We start from the raw sequence: 16,682 nt of genomic DNA, 5'->3' as shown, positions 1-16,682 counted from the left end.
CTGGCAAGCCACTCCAGGATCTCTGCCAAGAAAACTCCATGGACAAAAACAACAGGTATATAAAAGTTATGATGCTGGAAGATGAGCCCCTCAGGTCGGAAGGCATCCAACATAGAATCATAGAGTTGGAAGAGACCACAAGGGCCATCCAGTCCAACCCCCTGCCAAGCAGGAAACACCATCAAAGCATTCTTGACATATGTCTGTCATGCTACTGAGGAAGAGCGGAGGACAAGTACAAGTAGATTCAGAGCTGATGAAGTGGCTGGGCCAAAGCCGAAAGGTTGCTCAGTTGCGGATATGCCTGGAAGTGAAAGGAAAGTCCAATACTGTAAAGAAAAATATTGCATAGGAACCTGGAATGTAAGAACCATGAACCTTGGTGAGCTGGAGGTGGTCAAAAAAGAGATGGCAATAATAAATATTGACATCCTGGGCATCAGTGAACTAAAATGGACGGGAATGGGCAAATTCAGTTCGGATGACCATCATATCTACTACTGTGGGCAAGAATCCCGTAGAAGAAATGGAGTGGCTCTCAGAGTCAACAAAAGAGTGGCAAAAGCTGTACTAGGATGCAACCTCAAAAATGATAGAATGATCTTGATATGAATCCAAGGCAGACCTTTTAACATCACGGTAATCCAAGTTTATGCACCAACTACTGGTGCTGAAGAAAGTGAAATTGACCAATTCTATGAAGACTTACAACACCTTCTAGAAATGACACCAAAGAAGGATGTTCTTCTCATTATAGGGGATTGGAATTCTAAAGTAGGGAGTCAAGAGATAAAATGAAGCAGGGCAAAGGTCAGTAGAGTTCTGTCAAGAGAACAAGCTGGTCATCACAAACACTCTTTTCCAACAACACAAGAGACGACTCTACACATGGACATCACCAGATGGGCAACATTGAAATCAGATTGATTATATTCTCTGCAGCCAAAGATGGAGAAGCTCTATACAGTCAGCAAAAACAAGACCTGGAGCTTGACTGTGGCTCAGATCATCAGCTTCTTATAGCAAAATTCCAGCTTAAACTGAAGAAAGTAGGAAAAACCACTGGGCCAGTAAGACACACAGTGGAAGTGAGGAACAGGTTGAAGGATTTAGATTTGGTGGACAGAGTGCCTGAAGAACTATGGATGGAGGCTCGTAACATTATACAGGAGGCAGCAACGAAAACCATCCCAATGAAAAGGAAATGCAAGAAAGCAAAGTGGCTGTCCAATGAGGCCTTACAAATAGCGGGGGAGAGAAGGCAAGCAAAATGCAAGGGAGATAGTGAAAGATACAGGAAATTGAATGCAGACTTCCAAAAAATAGCAAGGAGAGACAAGAGGGCCTTCTTAAATGAGCAATACAAAGAAATAGAGGAAAACAACAGAATGGGAAAAACCAGAGATCTGTTCAAGAAAATTGGAGATATGAAAGGAATATTTCGTACAAAGATTACCATAATAAAGAACAAAAGTAGAAAGGACCTAACAGAAGCAGAAGACATCAAGAAGAGGTGGCAAGAAAACACAGAGGAATCATACCAGAAAGATATGGAGGCTTGTACACCGCTGACCTTGAGCCAGACATCATGGAGAGTGAAGTCAAATGGTCCTTAGAAAGCACTGCTAATAACAAGGCCAGTGGAAGTGATGGTATTCCAGCTGAACTATTTAAAATTTTAAATGATGCTGCTGTTAAGGCGCTACACTCAATATGCCAGCAAGTTTGGAAAACTCAGCAGTGGCCAGAGGATTGGAGAAGATCAGTCTACATCCCAATTCCAAAGAAGGGCAGTGCCAAAGAATGTTCCAACTACCGCACAATTGCGCTCATTTCACATGCTAGCAAGGTTATGCTCAAAATTCTACAAGCCAGGCTTAAGCAGTATGTGGACCGAGAACTCCCAGAAGTGCAAGCCAGATTTCGAAGGGGCAGAGGAACCAGAGACCAAATTGCAAACATGCGCTGGATTATGGAGAAAGCTAGAGAGTTCCAGAAAAACATCTACTTCTGCTTCATTGACTACGCAAAAGCATTTGACTGTGTCGACCACAGCAACTATGGCAAGTTCTTAAAGGTCCTGATCACCTCATCTGTCTCCTGAGAAATCTCTATGTGGGACAAGAAGCTACAGTTAGAACTGGATATGGAATAACTGATTGGTTCTAAACTGGGAAAGCAGTACGACAAGGCTGTATATTGTCTCCCTGCTTATTTAACTTATATGCAGAATTCATCATGTGAAAGGCTGGACTGGATGAATCCCAAGACGGAATTAAGATTGCCGGAAGAAATATCAACAACCTCAGATATGCTGGTGACACAACCTTGATGGCAGAAAGTGAGGAGGAATTAAAGAACCTTTTATGGAGGGTGAAAGAGGAGAGCGCAAAATATGGTCTGAAGCTCAACATCAAAAAAACCAAGATCATGGCCACTGGTTCCATTAGCTCCTGGCAAATAGAAGGGGAAGAAATGGAGGCAGTGAGACATTTTACTTTCTTGGGCTCCTTGATCACTGCAGATGGTGACAGCAGTCACGAAATTAAAAGACGCCTGTTTCTTGGGAGAAAAGCAATGACAAACCTAGACAGCATCTTAAAAAGCAGAGACATTACCTTGCCGACAAAGGTCCGTATACTTAAAGCTATGGTTTTCCCAGTGGTGATGTATGGAAGTGAGAGCTGGACCATAAAGAAGGCTGATTGCCAAAGAATTGATGCTTTTGAATTATGGTGCTGGAGAAGACTCTTGAGAGTCCCATGGACTGCACGAAGATTAAACCTATCCATTCTGAAGGAAATCAGCCCTGAGTGCTCACTGGAAGGACAGATCCTGAAGCTGAGACTCCAATACTTTGGCCACCTCATGAGAAGAGAAGACTCCCTGGAAAAGACCCTGATGTTGGGAAAGATTGAGGGCACTAGGAGAAGGGGACGACAGAGGACGAGATGGTTGGACAGTGTCTCGAGGCTACGAACTTGAGTCTGACCAGGCTGCAGGAGGCAGTGGAAGACAGGAGTGCCTGGCGTGCTTTGGTCCATGGGGTCATGAAGAATCGGACACGACTAACTGACTAAACAACAACAATGCTGATATGATTTTAAAGTTATAAGCTACACTTATTTCAGATTTATTTCTTTAAGGCTTGGCTAGGCAATCTGAGAAGAAAATGGCGCCTCAAACAGCATCTGCATATAAATATAAGATTGCACAAAATCTTGAAAGCATGAAATGGAAATGGGAGAGTCTCTTTTGCAGGACTTAATGTACAGAAGCAGTGAAAAGTGAGTTATCTAGAAGAGAGGATCCCGTAGCTCTCCAAAGGCTGCTGAACTAGAACTCTCATCATGTCTAATGCTTGTTGACATTATTGCAACATAGTAATTCACTTTTCTTGAAATAAATGTAGCTGCACATTTCTAAATTGAGGTATATCCACTACCGCTATTATTTTTCAATAAAAACTGAAATTTATCTTGTATAACTAAGTTTTCCTTGTTCGTACAAATCAATATACTAAACTGACATATAGCAGATTTAAAATGCTTTTTATTTCAGTATTGCATACTTGTCAAACAATGTTGATTTGCTTAAATACTATGCTTCAAAACCAGTACTAAACTGTTGAGATTTGACTTCTGTGAAAAAGTTCCTTCAAGAATTATAGAACTGGGCTTCAAAGAATAAGCCTTCAAAGGTAGGTACATCATTGCAGTTCCCAAGCAACATACACTTTTAGGAGCTGAATAAATAATGAAAATTCTACCAAATAAAAAGAGGACAATAACATGTATTTAGCCCTGAAGAAGGGAATTTACCTTTTATTCACTTAAAATTAGCAACCTGAAGAGCCACATTAAAACAGCATTTCCCCTTCTACATCTTAAAATATATTTAAAAAAGCAAGCTCAGTTGGTTAGAGTTTGGTGCTGATAACACCAAGGTTGCAGGTTTGATCCCCGTAAGGGACAGCTGCCTATTCCTGCATTGCAGGGGGGAGGGGTGGACTAGAGGGTCCTCAGGCTCCCTTCCAACTCTATGATTTTTTTGTCTATCCTTGAGCTGGGGCTAATGGGAGGGGGTGTCCAACAACATCCGGAGGACCAAAGGTTCCTTACTCTGTCCTGGAGGGATTAACTTTGATAGTACACAGTATTTTTTAAAAATATTTTTTGAAACTAGTATTTTGCCACAGCGAGCCAAATGCGCAATATTATGCATGACAAGAAATCACAAAGAAATCAGCTGAAAGATAATTTAGATGATTGGTTTCAATATTACCAGATAAATTAAGTGTTTAAAATGCATAAGAAAAATGCAGGTTTTCAAGTAGAAAAATCGAAATTGGAAACGGAATTGTTAGAGACCAAAACAAAAAATCTATCCAAGATGTACAATTTATTGCTGGAGTGGCATATGAAAGATGAACAGGTGAAATCTGTAATCATTGATTGGGCAAAGGATGTGGGGCATAATATTATGTTGGAGGATTAGGAGAGGATGTGGAAAAAGGGTATCAACTTTACAGCATGTAATATTTTGAGAGAAAACATAATGAAAATGATGTATAGATGGTAATACAGTGGTACCTCGGTTTACGAACACCTCGGTTTACGAACTTTCGGTTTACGAACTATCCTAACCCGGAAGTTAGTAAACCGAGGTGCCGGAGGTCTACTGAGTGTCCGATGCCTTCGGGGAGGCCGGGCCTTCGCTCCGATGCCTCCTGGAGGCCCGCAGCGAAGGCCCGGCCTCCCCGAAGGCATCGGAGCGAAGGCCAAACCTCCCCAAAGGCATCGGAGCGTCGGATACCTTCGGGGAGGCTGGGCTTTGCTCCGATGCCTTTGCGGAGGCTGGGGACCGCTTTCGCGGCTCCCAAGCCTCCGCAAAGGCATCGGAGCGAAGTCCCGGCTCCGATGCCTTCCGGAGGCCGGGGAGCGTTTCCGTGACTGGGCTGTGCAGCCGTGAAAGCAGTCCCCGGCTCCTGGAAGCCGGGGACCGCTTTCGCGGCTGCACAGCCCAGTCGCGGAAACGCTCCCCGGCCTCCGGAAGGCATCGGAGCGGCTTCGCTACGATGCCTTTGCGGAGGCCGGGGAGCACTTTCGCGACTCTCCCCGGCCTCCGCAAAGGCATCGGAGCGAAGTCCCGGCTCCGATGCCTTCCGGAGGCCGGGGAGCGTTTCCGTGACTGGGCTGTGCAGCCGTGAAAGCAGTCCCCGGCTACCGGAAGCCAGGGACCGCTTTCGCAGCTGCACAGCCCAGTCGCGAAAGTGCTCCCCGGCCTCCGCAAAGGCATCGGAGCCACTTTGCTCCGATGTCTTTGCAGAGGCCGGGGAGCACTTTCGCGACGCTCCCCAGCCTCCGGAAGGCATCGGAGCCGGGACTTCGCTCCGATGCCTTCCAGAGGCCGGGGAGCGTTTCCGCGACTGGGCTGTGCAGCCGCGAAAGCGGTCCCCGGCTTCCGGTAGCCGGGGACTGCTTTCGCGGCTGCACAGCCCAGTCGCGGAAACACTCCCCGGCCTCCGGAAGGCATCGGAGCCGGGACTTCGCTCAGATGCCTTTGCGAAGGCCGGGGACCGCCTCCGCAAAGGCATCGGAGCGAAGTCCCAGCTCCGATGCCTTCCGGAGGCTGGGGCTTTGCTCCGATATCTTTGCGGAGGCCGGGGACCGCTTTCGCGGCTGCAGCCCAGTCGCGGAAACGCTCCCCAGCCTCCGCGAAGGCATCGGAGCAAAGCGGTTAATCCGTTCTAGGGGGTGTTTTTCCTCGTCTAGAACGGATTAATCAACTTCCCATTACTTTCAATGGGAAAGTTCACTTCGGTTTACGAACACTTCGGTTTATGAACTGACTTCTGGAACCAATTGTGTTCGTAAACCGAGGTTCCACTGTAAACACCGGTCAAATTAGCAAAAATTTATCATACACGATAATAAATGCTGGAAATGTAAAGATGTGGAAGGAACCTTTTACCATATGTGGTGGACGTGCCCCAAAGTAAAAGACTTATGAGAAAAGATTTATAATGAATTGGAAAAAGGTGTTGAAAAACACATTTATTAAAAAACCAGAAGCCTTTTTACTTGGTATAGTTGGGGAATAAATTCCCAAAAAATATGTTACTTTTTTCTGTATGCCACAACAGCAGCAAGAATTTTAATAGCGAAGAATTGGAAGACACAAGAAGTACTAACTGTGGAAGACTGGCAAATGAAGATGATTGACTTTACGGAACTTGCCGAACTGGCGGGGAGAGTGTGCGACCAGAGAGAAGAGTCGAGAGTCAGTGGAAGAAGATTGAAAGAAATGTAGAATATACTTTAAAAAATATTGCAATATTTGAAATTTTGAAATATATTTGGAAGTTGCTATAGGCTGTAGGTGTAGAAGTAGAGATTAGTTGTAAGGAAACTAATGATAATGGAGTTAAGAAACGAAGGAGAAAAGGTTATGATAAGGTTATAGTAGAAAATATGGTTAAAATTATGAATTTAGAAAATTGCTAAGGATGATATATAATGGAACTCAGAATGGGGGGATTTGAGGAAGTCACACTAAAATGTATAGAAAATTAGATTTGAGAATAGAAACATTTTCTTCTTGTTTTGTAATTTTATGTGGTTGTTGGTTTTGATAATGTATTGTGATGTTGTGTTTGTTTTTATGTGTAATAATAGAAAATGAATATTTTTTAAAATAAAAATCACAAATTGAACTGTCCTATAAATTAGCATAATGATTTCAATATGTGTTTTTTTCCTGCACAAGTTAAAAAACTCTCAGGCCTGAAAAGCACCACTTCAATTGGCTTATTTTGTTGTGTGGGGAGAGATAACATTAACTTAGGGTTGTTTATATAATTGTGCCCTTCCCTGCTCCCCCAACAAAAGTAGCATCAACCTTTCAGCTGAGCATTTGAGAAAGCAGCTGATCAGAGACCACTCATCTCTCATAGGCCATGCTGTGTCAGACGGTTTGCTCAGAGGTGCACAGGAGGGAAGGGTGACACTCTCCCCTCTTGCAGCAGCAATCCTGAGTTTCCCCCAAGGGGAAAGGTGATGCCTATGACCTAGCATCAAATGCTGGAAACAAGACAGGGATAGTAGTCCTCATCACGTCCTGCACGTGAACGCAGAGAGGCATCAGAGTATGTGTATGTGTGATTTCCACAATCAGGACATAGCTGAAATCCTATGGTACGCATAAGGTTGCTAGGAATGATTGCCTCTCTAATTTCTGTGTTATGCCATACTCTCCCCCCCCCACATGGCAGCCACTTTGTGAGTGGCACCCCCAAATCTGAAATGTGCCCACTGAGCCAAAAAGGTTGGCAACCTTATCAGACTAGTGAACAAAAATTTGGAACCAGCCCAAATGGTAAGGGCCAGTCAGCTCCAACGATTCATTTGATTGCTTGGTCCAGTGGACGGGACCCCACTGCTGAGGGCTGTCCATTCAATGCTCACCCTTCGCCTTTCCCTCCGAGTGAGAACTTGCCCATGTAACAGCCTCCACACCATCCTAGCAGCAACTTTTGTGTCAATCCAAAGCAGATGGAATCCATTGTAATAATGTTTTAGTTCATCAATAATCCTCTGGCGTAACGGTATCTTGGCAGTCTCTGTTGCTTGGTCCACTGGAACCTTGGCCAGCTCAGTGTCCTTTGTTACAGTACTTTGGCTAGGCTGAGTTTTGTCCTGAAGCTCTTGGTGCCAGGAAGCTGACGTGTGAAGCATTCGCATGGGCTTAGTTAGCAACTGAGGTAACCCAATGCCCTGCTGCACACTGAGGAGCAACTGCTGGCTCTCCGAGTCCTTCAGGTATGCTCGGTTAAGGTGGGAATCCAACAGCTGGGCAAACACAACCGATGGGGAGAATGGGGAGCAGATGGAGTGTACAAGAAGATGAGGTCCCCTGTGAGGGGTAAGAGACAAAACAATAATTGCTGTAACAAAATACCAAAAATGCTGGTAAGCCCAAATTTTGGCAGGCCTTTGGCATCAATTAAAGATGCACTAGTATGCCCATGCCTGTAGAGAAGGATGATTGGAGTCTGATGGAGAGTATTCCTCACCTGCTGTACTGTGCAATTTTGTGGGATGTATGTGTGTCTGATCTTATTCTGTACAGCTGTTTTTAAATGTTTTAATTGTTTTGTAATTGTAGTTTTGTCTGCATTGTACCTCTATGGGAGAAAGGGCACAGCAGAAATACAAGAACACATCTTTCAAATATTGTTTTCAGTACTCACCCCTCTCCTCATCTTGCCCATGCTGGGTTTCTGAGGTACCGGTACCTGGAAGCAGAGTAGTCTTTGCTACTTCTGTGCATCTCTGAAGTCCAGTGCAACAGCATAAACAAGATCCTGCCCTTATCTGGAATCCTCCATAATTATATTGGGGTTCAGAGGTACACAAAAGCAGAAAGACTCCTTATTGCATCTACAAACCCTTGAAGCTCAGCACAAGATCAGGTATGAGCAGTATACCGGGCAAATACATTCATTGGCCCCTGAGCATTCCATTAATCATTCCTGCAACCCAATGTGTTTAATAAGTGGCGCTGTTTCTCAGTACAATGATGACACACTTCTTCCAAGCTTTAGGCAACTGAAACATTGATGTATTATAGTCCACAAAATAATGTCAACAATTAATTTCTTACCTGGACCTAGCTACTGCAAGGAATATGTTACAGCTGTAGAAGGCCATGTTCACCTGGAGTCAGTCTGTTTGGTCTATGGCATGTGTACTATCAAAGAATGAAAAACAACATTTTAAGCTAACATTTGCCTCTTAAAAAGGTAATTCACTCAACTAATGTAGCAGTAAATAACTTAAAATGGAAGTTCTTTAAACAAATTATTCCTTTACAGTCTTCAACAGCAGATACTATAACAAGTTAGTAAGCATTCTGCTTGTCACAGACACAGCTTCCATCTGCAATGCAATTGCACATCAAGAAATGTGTTTTCCATGACTTGGTCATAAGGTGGGAAACCATTACTAACCCGTGCTCTCTGGTTCTCCCAGCATGAAAAGAGCTCTAGTTCTTTCCCTAGCCTTGCTTGCTAGGGATGCTCACATAAGATTTTGTTGGAACTCAAAAAGGCCCGCGAGATCTTGCAAGAGCATCCCAAAACTGGTGCGCAGAGAGGACCTTGCCCTCTTAGAGAAGCAGATAGCTTAAAAGCACTTTTTGCACCAGGTTTCACCAGCACAAAAAAACCTTTTAAGCTGTCTGCTTTGCTTTCATTTAACATGTTGAATTTCAACCAGCCAGCCTTCAACTATGTATGGTTGAAATCACACGAGTTAAATGCACATAACATGTGATAATACTGTAATCTAGGAGAGAGGCAGAATTGGCAGAGACCCAATGTTTTGGTCTCAAACTCTGATCAGCCCCATCCCAGCATGGTCAGCACTGATGGGAGCTACAGGTCTTCATATACAAAATCGGCCAGGCACAGGAACAGTTTTTCCCCTTGTGCCATTAAATTGTTAAATTTGTAGATGTGTAGCTGAAGGGGAGGTCAATTATGGGTGGGTTTCTTTGCTTATTTGTATTGTGAGTGGAACAGTGTGTGTATGTTTACATTGCAATGTAGCCGAAACAAATTCCAAGTATGTTGGAAAATGTACTTGGCCAATAATAAATTATTCTTCTGTTCTTCTTCTTTATCTGCACAACCAGAATGAATTTCAGGAATCAAAAAATCTTATTGTAAAATACGACTTTGGAGCCTTCTGGCCCAAAAGTGGCAACTTGGCATTCTGTTTTGGCGACTGCAACCCTGCTTTAAGGAGCCATATGGCATCTAGCTCATATATTTGAGTTTCTAACACTGCTTTAATTTTGCCTTGGGTTATCAGCTGCCTTCTCCTCTTTATTGGTATTGATTTTAAAGTGGCTGCTATATTTTTATGTTGTGAACTGCTCTGAAATCTATGGATGAAGGCTGGTCTGCAAATGTAATAAATAATGTTGTATGCTGCCTTGAGACCGATAAAGAAGTGTTTTAATTAATAATAAAATTATTTTAAAAACCACCCCAAAAGATGGAACACACCAGAGACAAGGACTGAGTTTTAAGGTCAGGTTCAAAAAATTTTTAATATTGTGCAACAACCTAAAGTCCAGGATGATGAAGGATAAGATATTCATACAATGTATCTGCATGAAAACCGCTGCTGAGTTTTATTCCTGCCATAATGCAAGTCGATCTGGACTCCAGTGAACATCACACGCGGGAACAGAGCCCGTCGCCCCGGTCTCTTCGCTTGCCAAGTCTTCTCCGGGAACAGCGGGGCTGCCCGACCTGCTTCTACTACGAATCCGTCCCAACGAATCGAGCGCTCAGCCCCATCCCTCGGGCCACAGAAGACGCGGAGCCTCCCACGGGCCTCCCCACGAAGACTCCGCCCGGCCCTGGCCGCCCTCACGGACCCCTGTTGTCTGGAGGGAGGCAGGGAAGGGATCGCGCACGGAGAAACCGGAGAGACGCGCCCGCCGCTGCCAAACCCCCTCAGCGCCTCCGGGCACCTCTCCCCCCCCCGCGCCCCCACCACACACGTGTATGTTGCCATTTAGAGTACACGTGACGCCGCATCCCCACGTACCCTCGTTCTCCATGGAGCGCCCCGCCGCCTCTCCGCTGGCCGCCACAGGTTCCCCTCCCCCCCACTCTGCCACCGGCCGCTTTCGGCTCTAGACTCCCCCGCGACAGCCGCAAACTCCCAGCGGCCCCCGCGCGCGCCCCGGATCCTTTTTCTCTCGCGAGCGGATGACCGCCAATAGGGACGCAGGTCCAGGGATGGGAGGCGGGCGCTTCGGAGGGGCCAGAAAAGGGGGCGGGGCCTCCCTTCGGCCGGGCGCTGCCAGGAGCCGAGCGCAGGCGGCACTCATAGACCGAAGTGGAGAGTGACGCGCCAGAGCCCACTTCCGGGTCCTTCGCCAGGAATTTCGGACGAGGTGAAACTGCCCCGAGGAGGTGTCAATGGAGGAAGGCGAGCTTTCCTGCCCACGGAGCCCCCGCGCGTTCGCTCAGAGACGGAACGCGGCGCCCCACGCAGCGAGCCCGGCTTCCTCCAATGCGGGTAAGGGGGCGGCTCCTCTTCTTCCTCATCACTTTTGAAAGATTGACCTGCTAATGCCGATTTCAAGAAACTGCCGGGGTGGTGAGAGTCGTTTACAACAGCCCTGCAGTGTAGCACATGGTTGGTATGGCAGAGAAGAGGGGCGGGCGGTCGCCTTGGCCGGGATTTCCAGGCGGACGTGCATTACAGAAAAATATATTTCTGACTTCCAGCGCCAAAGCTGGACTTTTCCTTTCACTTTGCAATGCTAAAATAGTGTCGTCGCCATTTGCTTCGTTCTGGGGCTTCTAAATCATCAAGGTTTTTAAATTTTGCAGGTTTAACATTTATGTTTTCAGTTTTGTAGAATTTCGTTGTTGTAAGCTGCTTTGAGACTTAACAAGGTGAAGAGCGAGAAATAATTTCTTTAAATAAACAAAATACACTGTAACTCAGTTACTGCTGCAAATGGGTTACTTAATTCAATGATTGCAGAGTGTTTTTTTTGCATTTAATTGCCATTTAATCCCACTGTTTACGGTTTCCCCTCTTTTCTGTTACCTCCTTTTGTGGGAGATGCACCTGTCAACTTTTGAGGGCCAAGCTAGATGTGCCTTTAATGTCTTTTTGCAGTTTGAATGCGAGGGCATCCACTGTGGAAGGGGTCAAGAACTCTCAGGAGGGCAGTGGTCCTTCCTTGCTGTAATGCTGACAGTAATGGCTTCCCACAAGTTGCTATTCTTGGCACAAGGAGGAAGCCCTCCATTGGCACAAATACACATTTAATGTCACCTGCAAATTGGCATTTGAGGAAAAAGGTTTTCGTCCGGGAAAGCATATGCCATAATAAATGTGTTACTTTTGATGCCGTGTGACTCTGTTGTTTTTTCTGCATCCAACTTACCACAGCTACCCCTCAATTGTAAGAACCAGGATATTTCGCCGTTTTCATGCTTGTGTGTGATGGATGGTGACATTTTCCTCTAACAAAGGAATGTGTGGTGTCGTTTCACTTTGCTACACTCCCATTCACCTCCTTGTTTTGCATGACATATTATAAATTGTCATGGAGACTAGCGGGAGGGTGAACAAGTGAGCCAAGAAGGGAGCTCTAGCCAGGCCAATAAGAGGCTTGCTGGTTGGCAACCCTCAATCCAAGCCAGTTGTAGACATATTTTAGAAACAACTGAGGGTGATCCCATATTTTGTAGTTGTCCCACCCATTCAGGTGTTTGTGTATGCACAGAGGTGGCTTCTGACATGTACACGGGAAATTTGTGATGCATGAAGCAGCCATTAGATAGCCAGTTGGAAGGCATGACTGACGGGGTGACTCCAGCAAGCAGCAAAGTGGTGGTGTGATATTTTCACCCGGGATGAATGTGTTTCAGGACTTACAGCAGACTTTCACATAATTTTGGGTTGAATTGTGAGCCAGACACACAGTGAAGCAACTGCAGAGCTTGTTTCACAACATGGCTCTAACCCAGGGCTGGGAATTCTTTTTGCATCCCAAGAGCCACATTTCTTTCTGGGTGGAGACAGATGTGAAAGCGGGCAGAGCATTGAATGTACATTTTACCTTTGTACAGTTACCACATGCACTCAGACATCCCTCTTTAAATTCCGGTGAGGGAAGCCAGAGACATTGTAAGAGTTCAAGGGTGCATTCCAGGCAGGCAAAAACACTCCAGGAGGGTGTGCAGCAGGGCTGGCGAAGGGCTTGGCCAGGAGAGTGTCCCTGGGGCCAGATACAAAGTCCTCACGCTTGAGATTGACCACCCCTGACCTAACCCAAATAAAAGCATGTCTGAAAGCTGAAGTCCATGTCCCACTGCTCCTACAACTTCCTGAATTTCAGGGTTTCCCCAATGTGAAGAGGACTGGTCTGAAAGGCCAGGGGAAGGCTAAGTTGAGCATAATCCTTATTTGGTCAATTTATATACTGGTTCTAATGTATAAAATATCTCAAAGTACTTTACCATAAGCATTCAAAGACTCTAAAGCATCCATGAAATTCAGTACTGGACTCATATACAGATTATATAAATAGAATCAGATCCTATCTGGGCATCTGATGACTTGAATGAGTCTACATGTTTCCAATAGATTCTGCTTGTCCACTCATAAATAAACCATAGCTTTCAAGGACACCTTGTGACAAAGCCATACCCACAACTACATTGTGAGGTGGGCCAGTTGTATGGACAACTTACATTTTTAGTATGTTTTGGCCATCTCCTTTCCCCCTTAACTCTAACCATGAAAGAATGCCAATGTTGTGAGCCAGATGCTTGCCTGGGCAAGACAGCAACCAGCTACATCTCTCATATCTCCACCGGATTGGGCAGCTTGTTTTCCTTGCATTTAGCCCTAGGTGCAATTAAGTCGTGTAACTCAAAGCTGCTTAGATCATGGGTAGACAAACAAAGGCCCGGGGGCCGAATCCAGCTCAATCGCCTTCTCAGTCTGGCCCACAGACAGTCCGGTTCAAAGAGTAAAAAGCCACCTGTATTTCGTTTTCCCTGGTACTTTAGGTTTTTTTCTAATTATTCTGGAAACAGGCACCAATCTTTTCATGTCTCCCCTCCCCCCAAAACCAACATTGCTTTTTTCTTTCTTTCCTTTTTGCTGTTGTTGGATGTAAGGTTTTTTCCCTCTCCACACATGCCTTTTCTGCTTTCCTTTTGGCTTAGTTACAATAGATTTCATTCCCAATGTATTTACAGTACTTTGGATGTTTAGGATTTAGGCAAGAGTGGAATGAATTGCAAATGATTTCCTCTGCATCTTGCATTCACAACTACAAGAGAAAAGGATGGTATTTATTCCCAATCTCTTGCCCAGTTGAGATGTCAAACCCCAGCAGCTAAAAGCAGAACCTGAGACAGATGCTATATCGATCCTTCAGAATCTTGCATCCCTGTCTTTATGCAATGCATTAGTAATTAAATGCAATCTATTAGTAATTAACAGCATCCTCCATCTCTCAGTGTGGTGTGCGCGTACATGTATTTTCATTTAAAGAGAATGGAAATGGCTATGCCACTGATTAGCCATTCCACATCCTGACTTGCTGTCTTTTCTATATCTAATGACAGGTGTGCATTCATTAATTCAGTTATATCTTAAATTCTGTTTACACATGGTAAGGGTCTGACATTACCAGTGACTACTTTGCTCAGCCTAAGCAAACATTTAAGATTTTAGCTTTTTTCACACCTGAGCAGGTTATACCATTTTAATCATAGACTCACCAGAAATCAGCTTCAAAAATATAAGAAAAAGAAAACACTGAAAAGCCTTCATCTTATCTTCTTTTCCACCTACTCCCAGGCTTGTGTGGAAGATCTCTCCTTGTGCTAAACCCAGGACAAAATAGCACATCAGTCCCCCTACTGCTGTCATTCCCAGTAATGAAGAACCCCCCTTCTCATGCTGTGCTTGGGGACATGTTAACTGCAGCAACGCAGTTCTTTCCTGCATTATTGCAATCCCTTACATAAAAGTCTCCACTGCAGGGAGAGCCTGATGTTTAAACTTTCGGCTTGATGTGCTAGTTGTCTACATGCAGGGATCTGTGTACATGTGTGTGAGCATTCAGAATGACACCCCACCTACAGTTTCAGTCTCCTGCCCAGATGGCAACCATCCAACAGGTAGAGCTAGGAACTCAACAAGATGCTGTAATGAATCATAGAATCATAGAGTTGGAAGAGACCACAAGGGCCATCCAGTCCAACCCCCTGCCAAGCAGGAAACACCATCAAAGCATTCCTGACAGATGGCTGTCAAGCCTCCGCTTAAAGACCTCCAAAGAAGGAGACTCCACCACACTCCTTGGCAGCAAATTCCACTGCTGAACAGCTCTTACTGTCAGGAAGTTCTTCCTAATGTTTAGGTGGAATCTTCTTTCTTGTAGCTTGAATCCATTGCTCCGTGTCCGCTTCTCGGGAGCAGCAGAAAACAACCTTTCACCCTCCTCTATATGACATCCTTTTATATATTTGAACATGGCTATCATATCACCCCTTAACCTTCTCTTCTCCAGGCTAAACATACCCAGCTCCCTAAGCCGTTCCTCATAAGGCATTGTTTCCAGGCCTTTGACTATTTTGGTTGCCCTCCTCTGGACACGTTCCAGCTTGTCAGTATCCTTCTTGAACTGTGGTGCCCAGAACTGGACACAGTACTCCACAGTACTCCACGCGAGGTCTGACCAGAGCAGAATATAGTGGTACTATTACTTCCCTTGATGTAGATGCTATACTCCTATTGATGCAGCCCAGAATTGCATTGGCTCTTTTAGCTGCTGCATCATACTGTTGACTCATGTCAAGTTTGTGGTCTACCAAGACTCCTAGATCCTTTTCACATGTACTGCTCTCAAGCCAGGTGTCACCTATCCTGTATTTGTGCCTTTCATTTTTTTATTTTTTATTTGCCCAAGTGTACTACTTTACGTTTCTCCCTGTTAAAATTCATCTTGTTTGCTTTGGCCCAGTTCTCTGATCTGTTAAGGTCATTTTGAAGTGTGATCCTGTCCTCTGGGGTATTAGCCACCCCTCCCAATTTGGTGTCATCTGCAAACTTGCTCAGGATGCCCTCAAGCCCATCATCCAAGTCATTGATAAAGATGTTGAATAAGACTGGGCCCAAGACAGAACCCTGTGGCACCCCACTAGTCACTACTCTCCAGGATGACAAGGAGCCATTGATGAGCACCTTTTGGGTTCGGTCAGTCAGCCAGTTACAAATCCACTGAATGGCAGCATTGTCTAGCCTGCATTTTACCAGCTTCTTTACAAGAATATCATGGGGCACCTTGTCAAAGGCCTTGCTGAAATCAAGATAGGCTATATCCCAGGGTGGATTTTATTTAAATCAAACTGATTTAAATCACGATTTAAATCACTAGTCGGTAAGGGTTGATTTAAATCATAGTTTTCTACATAAAGACTAATTCTTGCTGGTATAACTTTAATATAAAGTAGATGAAGATTTTTAGAATAACAACTTTTCATATTAGTTTTTTATCCCCAGTTTAATAGGTTAATCATTCATATTTGGACAACTTTCCTGTTGTACTTAGGAAGGAGAAAAATAATCATTACCTTAATAATGACAATTTAAATAGATTTATTCAACTGAAACAACAACATTACAGCATATGTTATTTGCTTAAACAAACATCCATGTTTGTTAACTAATTTGGCTAAACAAAAACAATATATATATATTTTAATAAACTTAGACTGTCAGCCCAGCGTACACATGAAAAACTTAAATACTGTCCACTCCAAACAATCAGAAAAATATTGTTTCTATTCTATTCACTGAACTTCATGAAACTTAGCACTGAAGTGGTTGTTTCTGTATTCATAGGTTTGTAGAACAATAGGATTAAGGTCTTTTTCTCAACTTTGTTCATGTTATAACATTTTTGCTGTGAAGAAGAGGCATGTGATCTCTGTTGAGTCAAATTTAGTTTTGAGAACTGGAAAAGTAAACCAAGCATCTGTGATAATATCTTGTAGGCAGAGAAACTGCCCAATAATCTTACAAAAACCTCTGGAAGAGCATGACATTGCGAATGGATTAATG

At 44.4% G+C, this 16,682-nt stretch overlaps 2 protein-coding genes across 4 annotated transcripts in view; one reads left to right on the top strand and one right to left on the bottom strand.

Moving 5' to 3' along the window:
* The window catches only part of LETM2 (leucine zipper and EF-hand containing transmembrane protein 2), a 34,447-nt gene extending 23,732 nt beyond the window's left edge, over nucleotides 1–10,715 (bottom strand). For 2 of the 3 annotated variants that reach the window (XM_035139837.2, XM_035139834.2), the window contains exons 1-3: nucleotides 10,623–10,715; nucleotides 8,665–8,751; nucleotides 7,467–7,914 (exon numbers count right to left, since the gene is read on the bottom strand). In XM_035139837.2, coding sequence (XP_034995728.1) covers nucleotides 7,467–7,914; nucleotides 8,665–8,711 — 495 coding nt within the window. In that variant the 5' untranslated portion in view covers nucleotides 8,712–8,751; nucleotides 10,623–10,715. Of the gene's footprint in view, nucleotides 1–7,466; nucleotides 7,915–8,664; nucleotides 10,540–10,622 lie in introns of those variants that run through there. The other variant, XM_060283056.1, reaches the window with a different exon arrangement.
* A 192-nt stretch (nucleotides 10,716–10,907) lies between these two features.
* The window catches only part of NSD3 (nuclear receptor binding SET domain protein 3), a 100,102-nt gene continuing 94,327 nt past the window's right edge, over nucleotides 10,908–16,682 (top strand). Inside the window, exon 1 of the mRNA XM_035139002.2 lies at nucleotides 10,908–11,099. The gene's annotated coding sequence lies outside the window, so the exon portion shown is untranslated. The remainder of the gene's footprint in view (nucleotides 11,100–16,682) is intronic.

Source organism: Zootoca vivipara, chromosome 15, assembly GCF_963506605.1.
Source record: "Zootoca vivipara chromosome 15, rZooViv1.1, whole genome shotgun sequence".
Classification (NCBI taxonomy): domain Eukaryota; kingdom Metazoa; phylum Chordata; class Lepidosauria; order Squamata; family Lacertidae; genus Zootoca; species Zootoca vivipara.
Note: the sequence above shows the minus strand (reverse complement) of the source record. Positions and strands in the feature narration are given on the sequence as shown.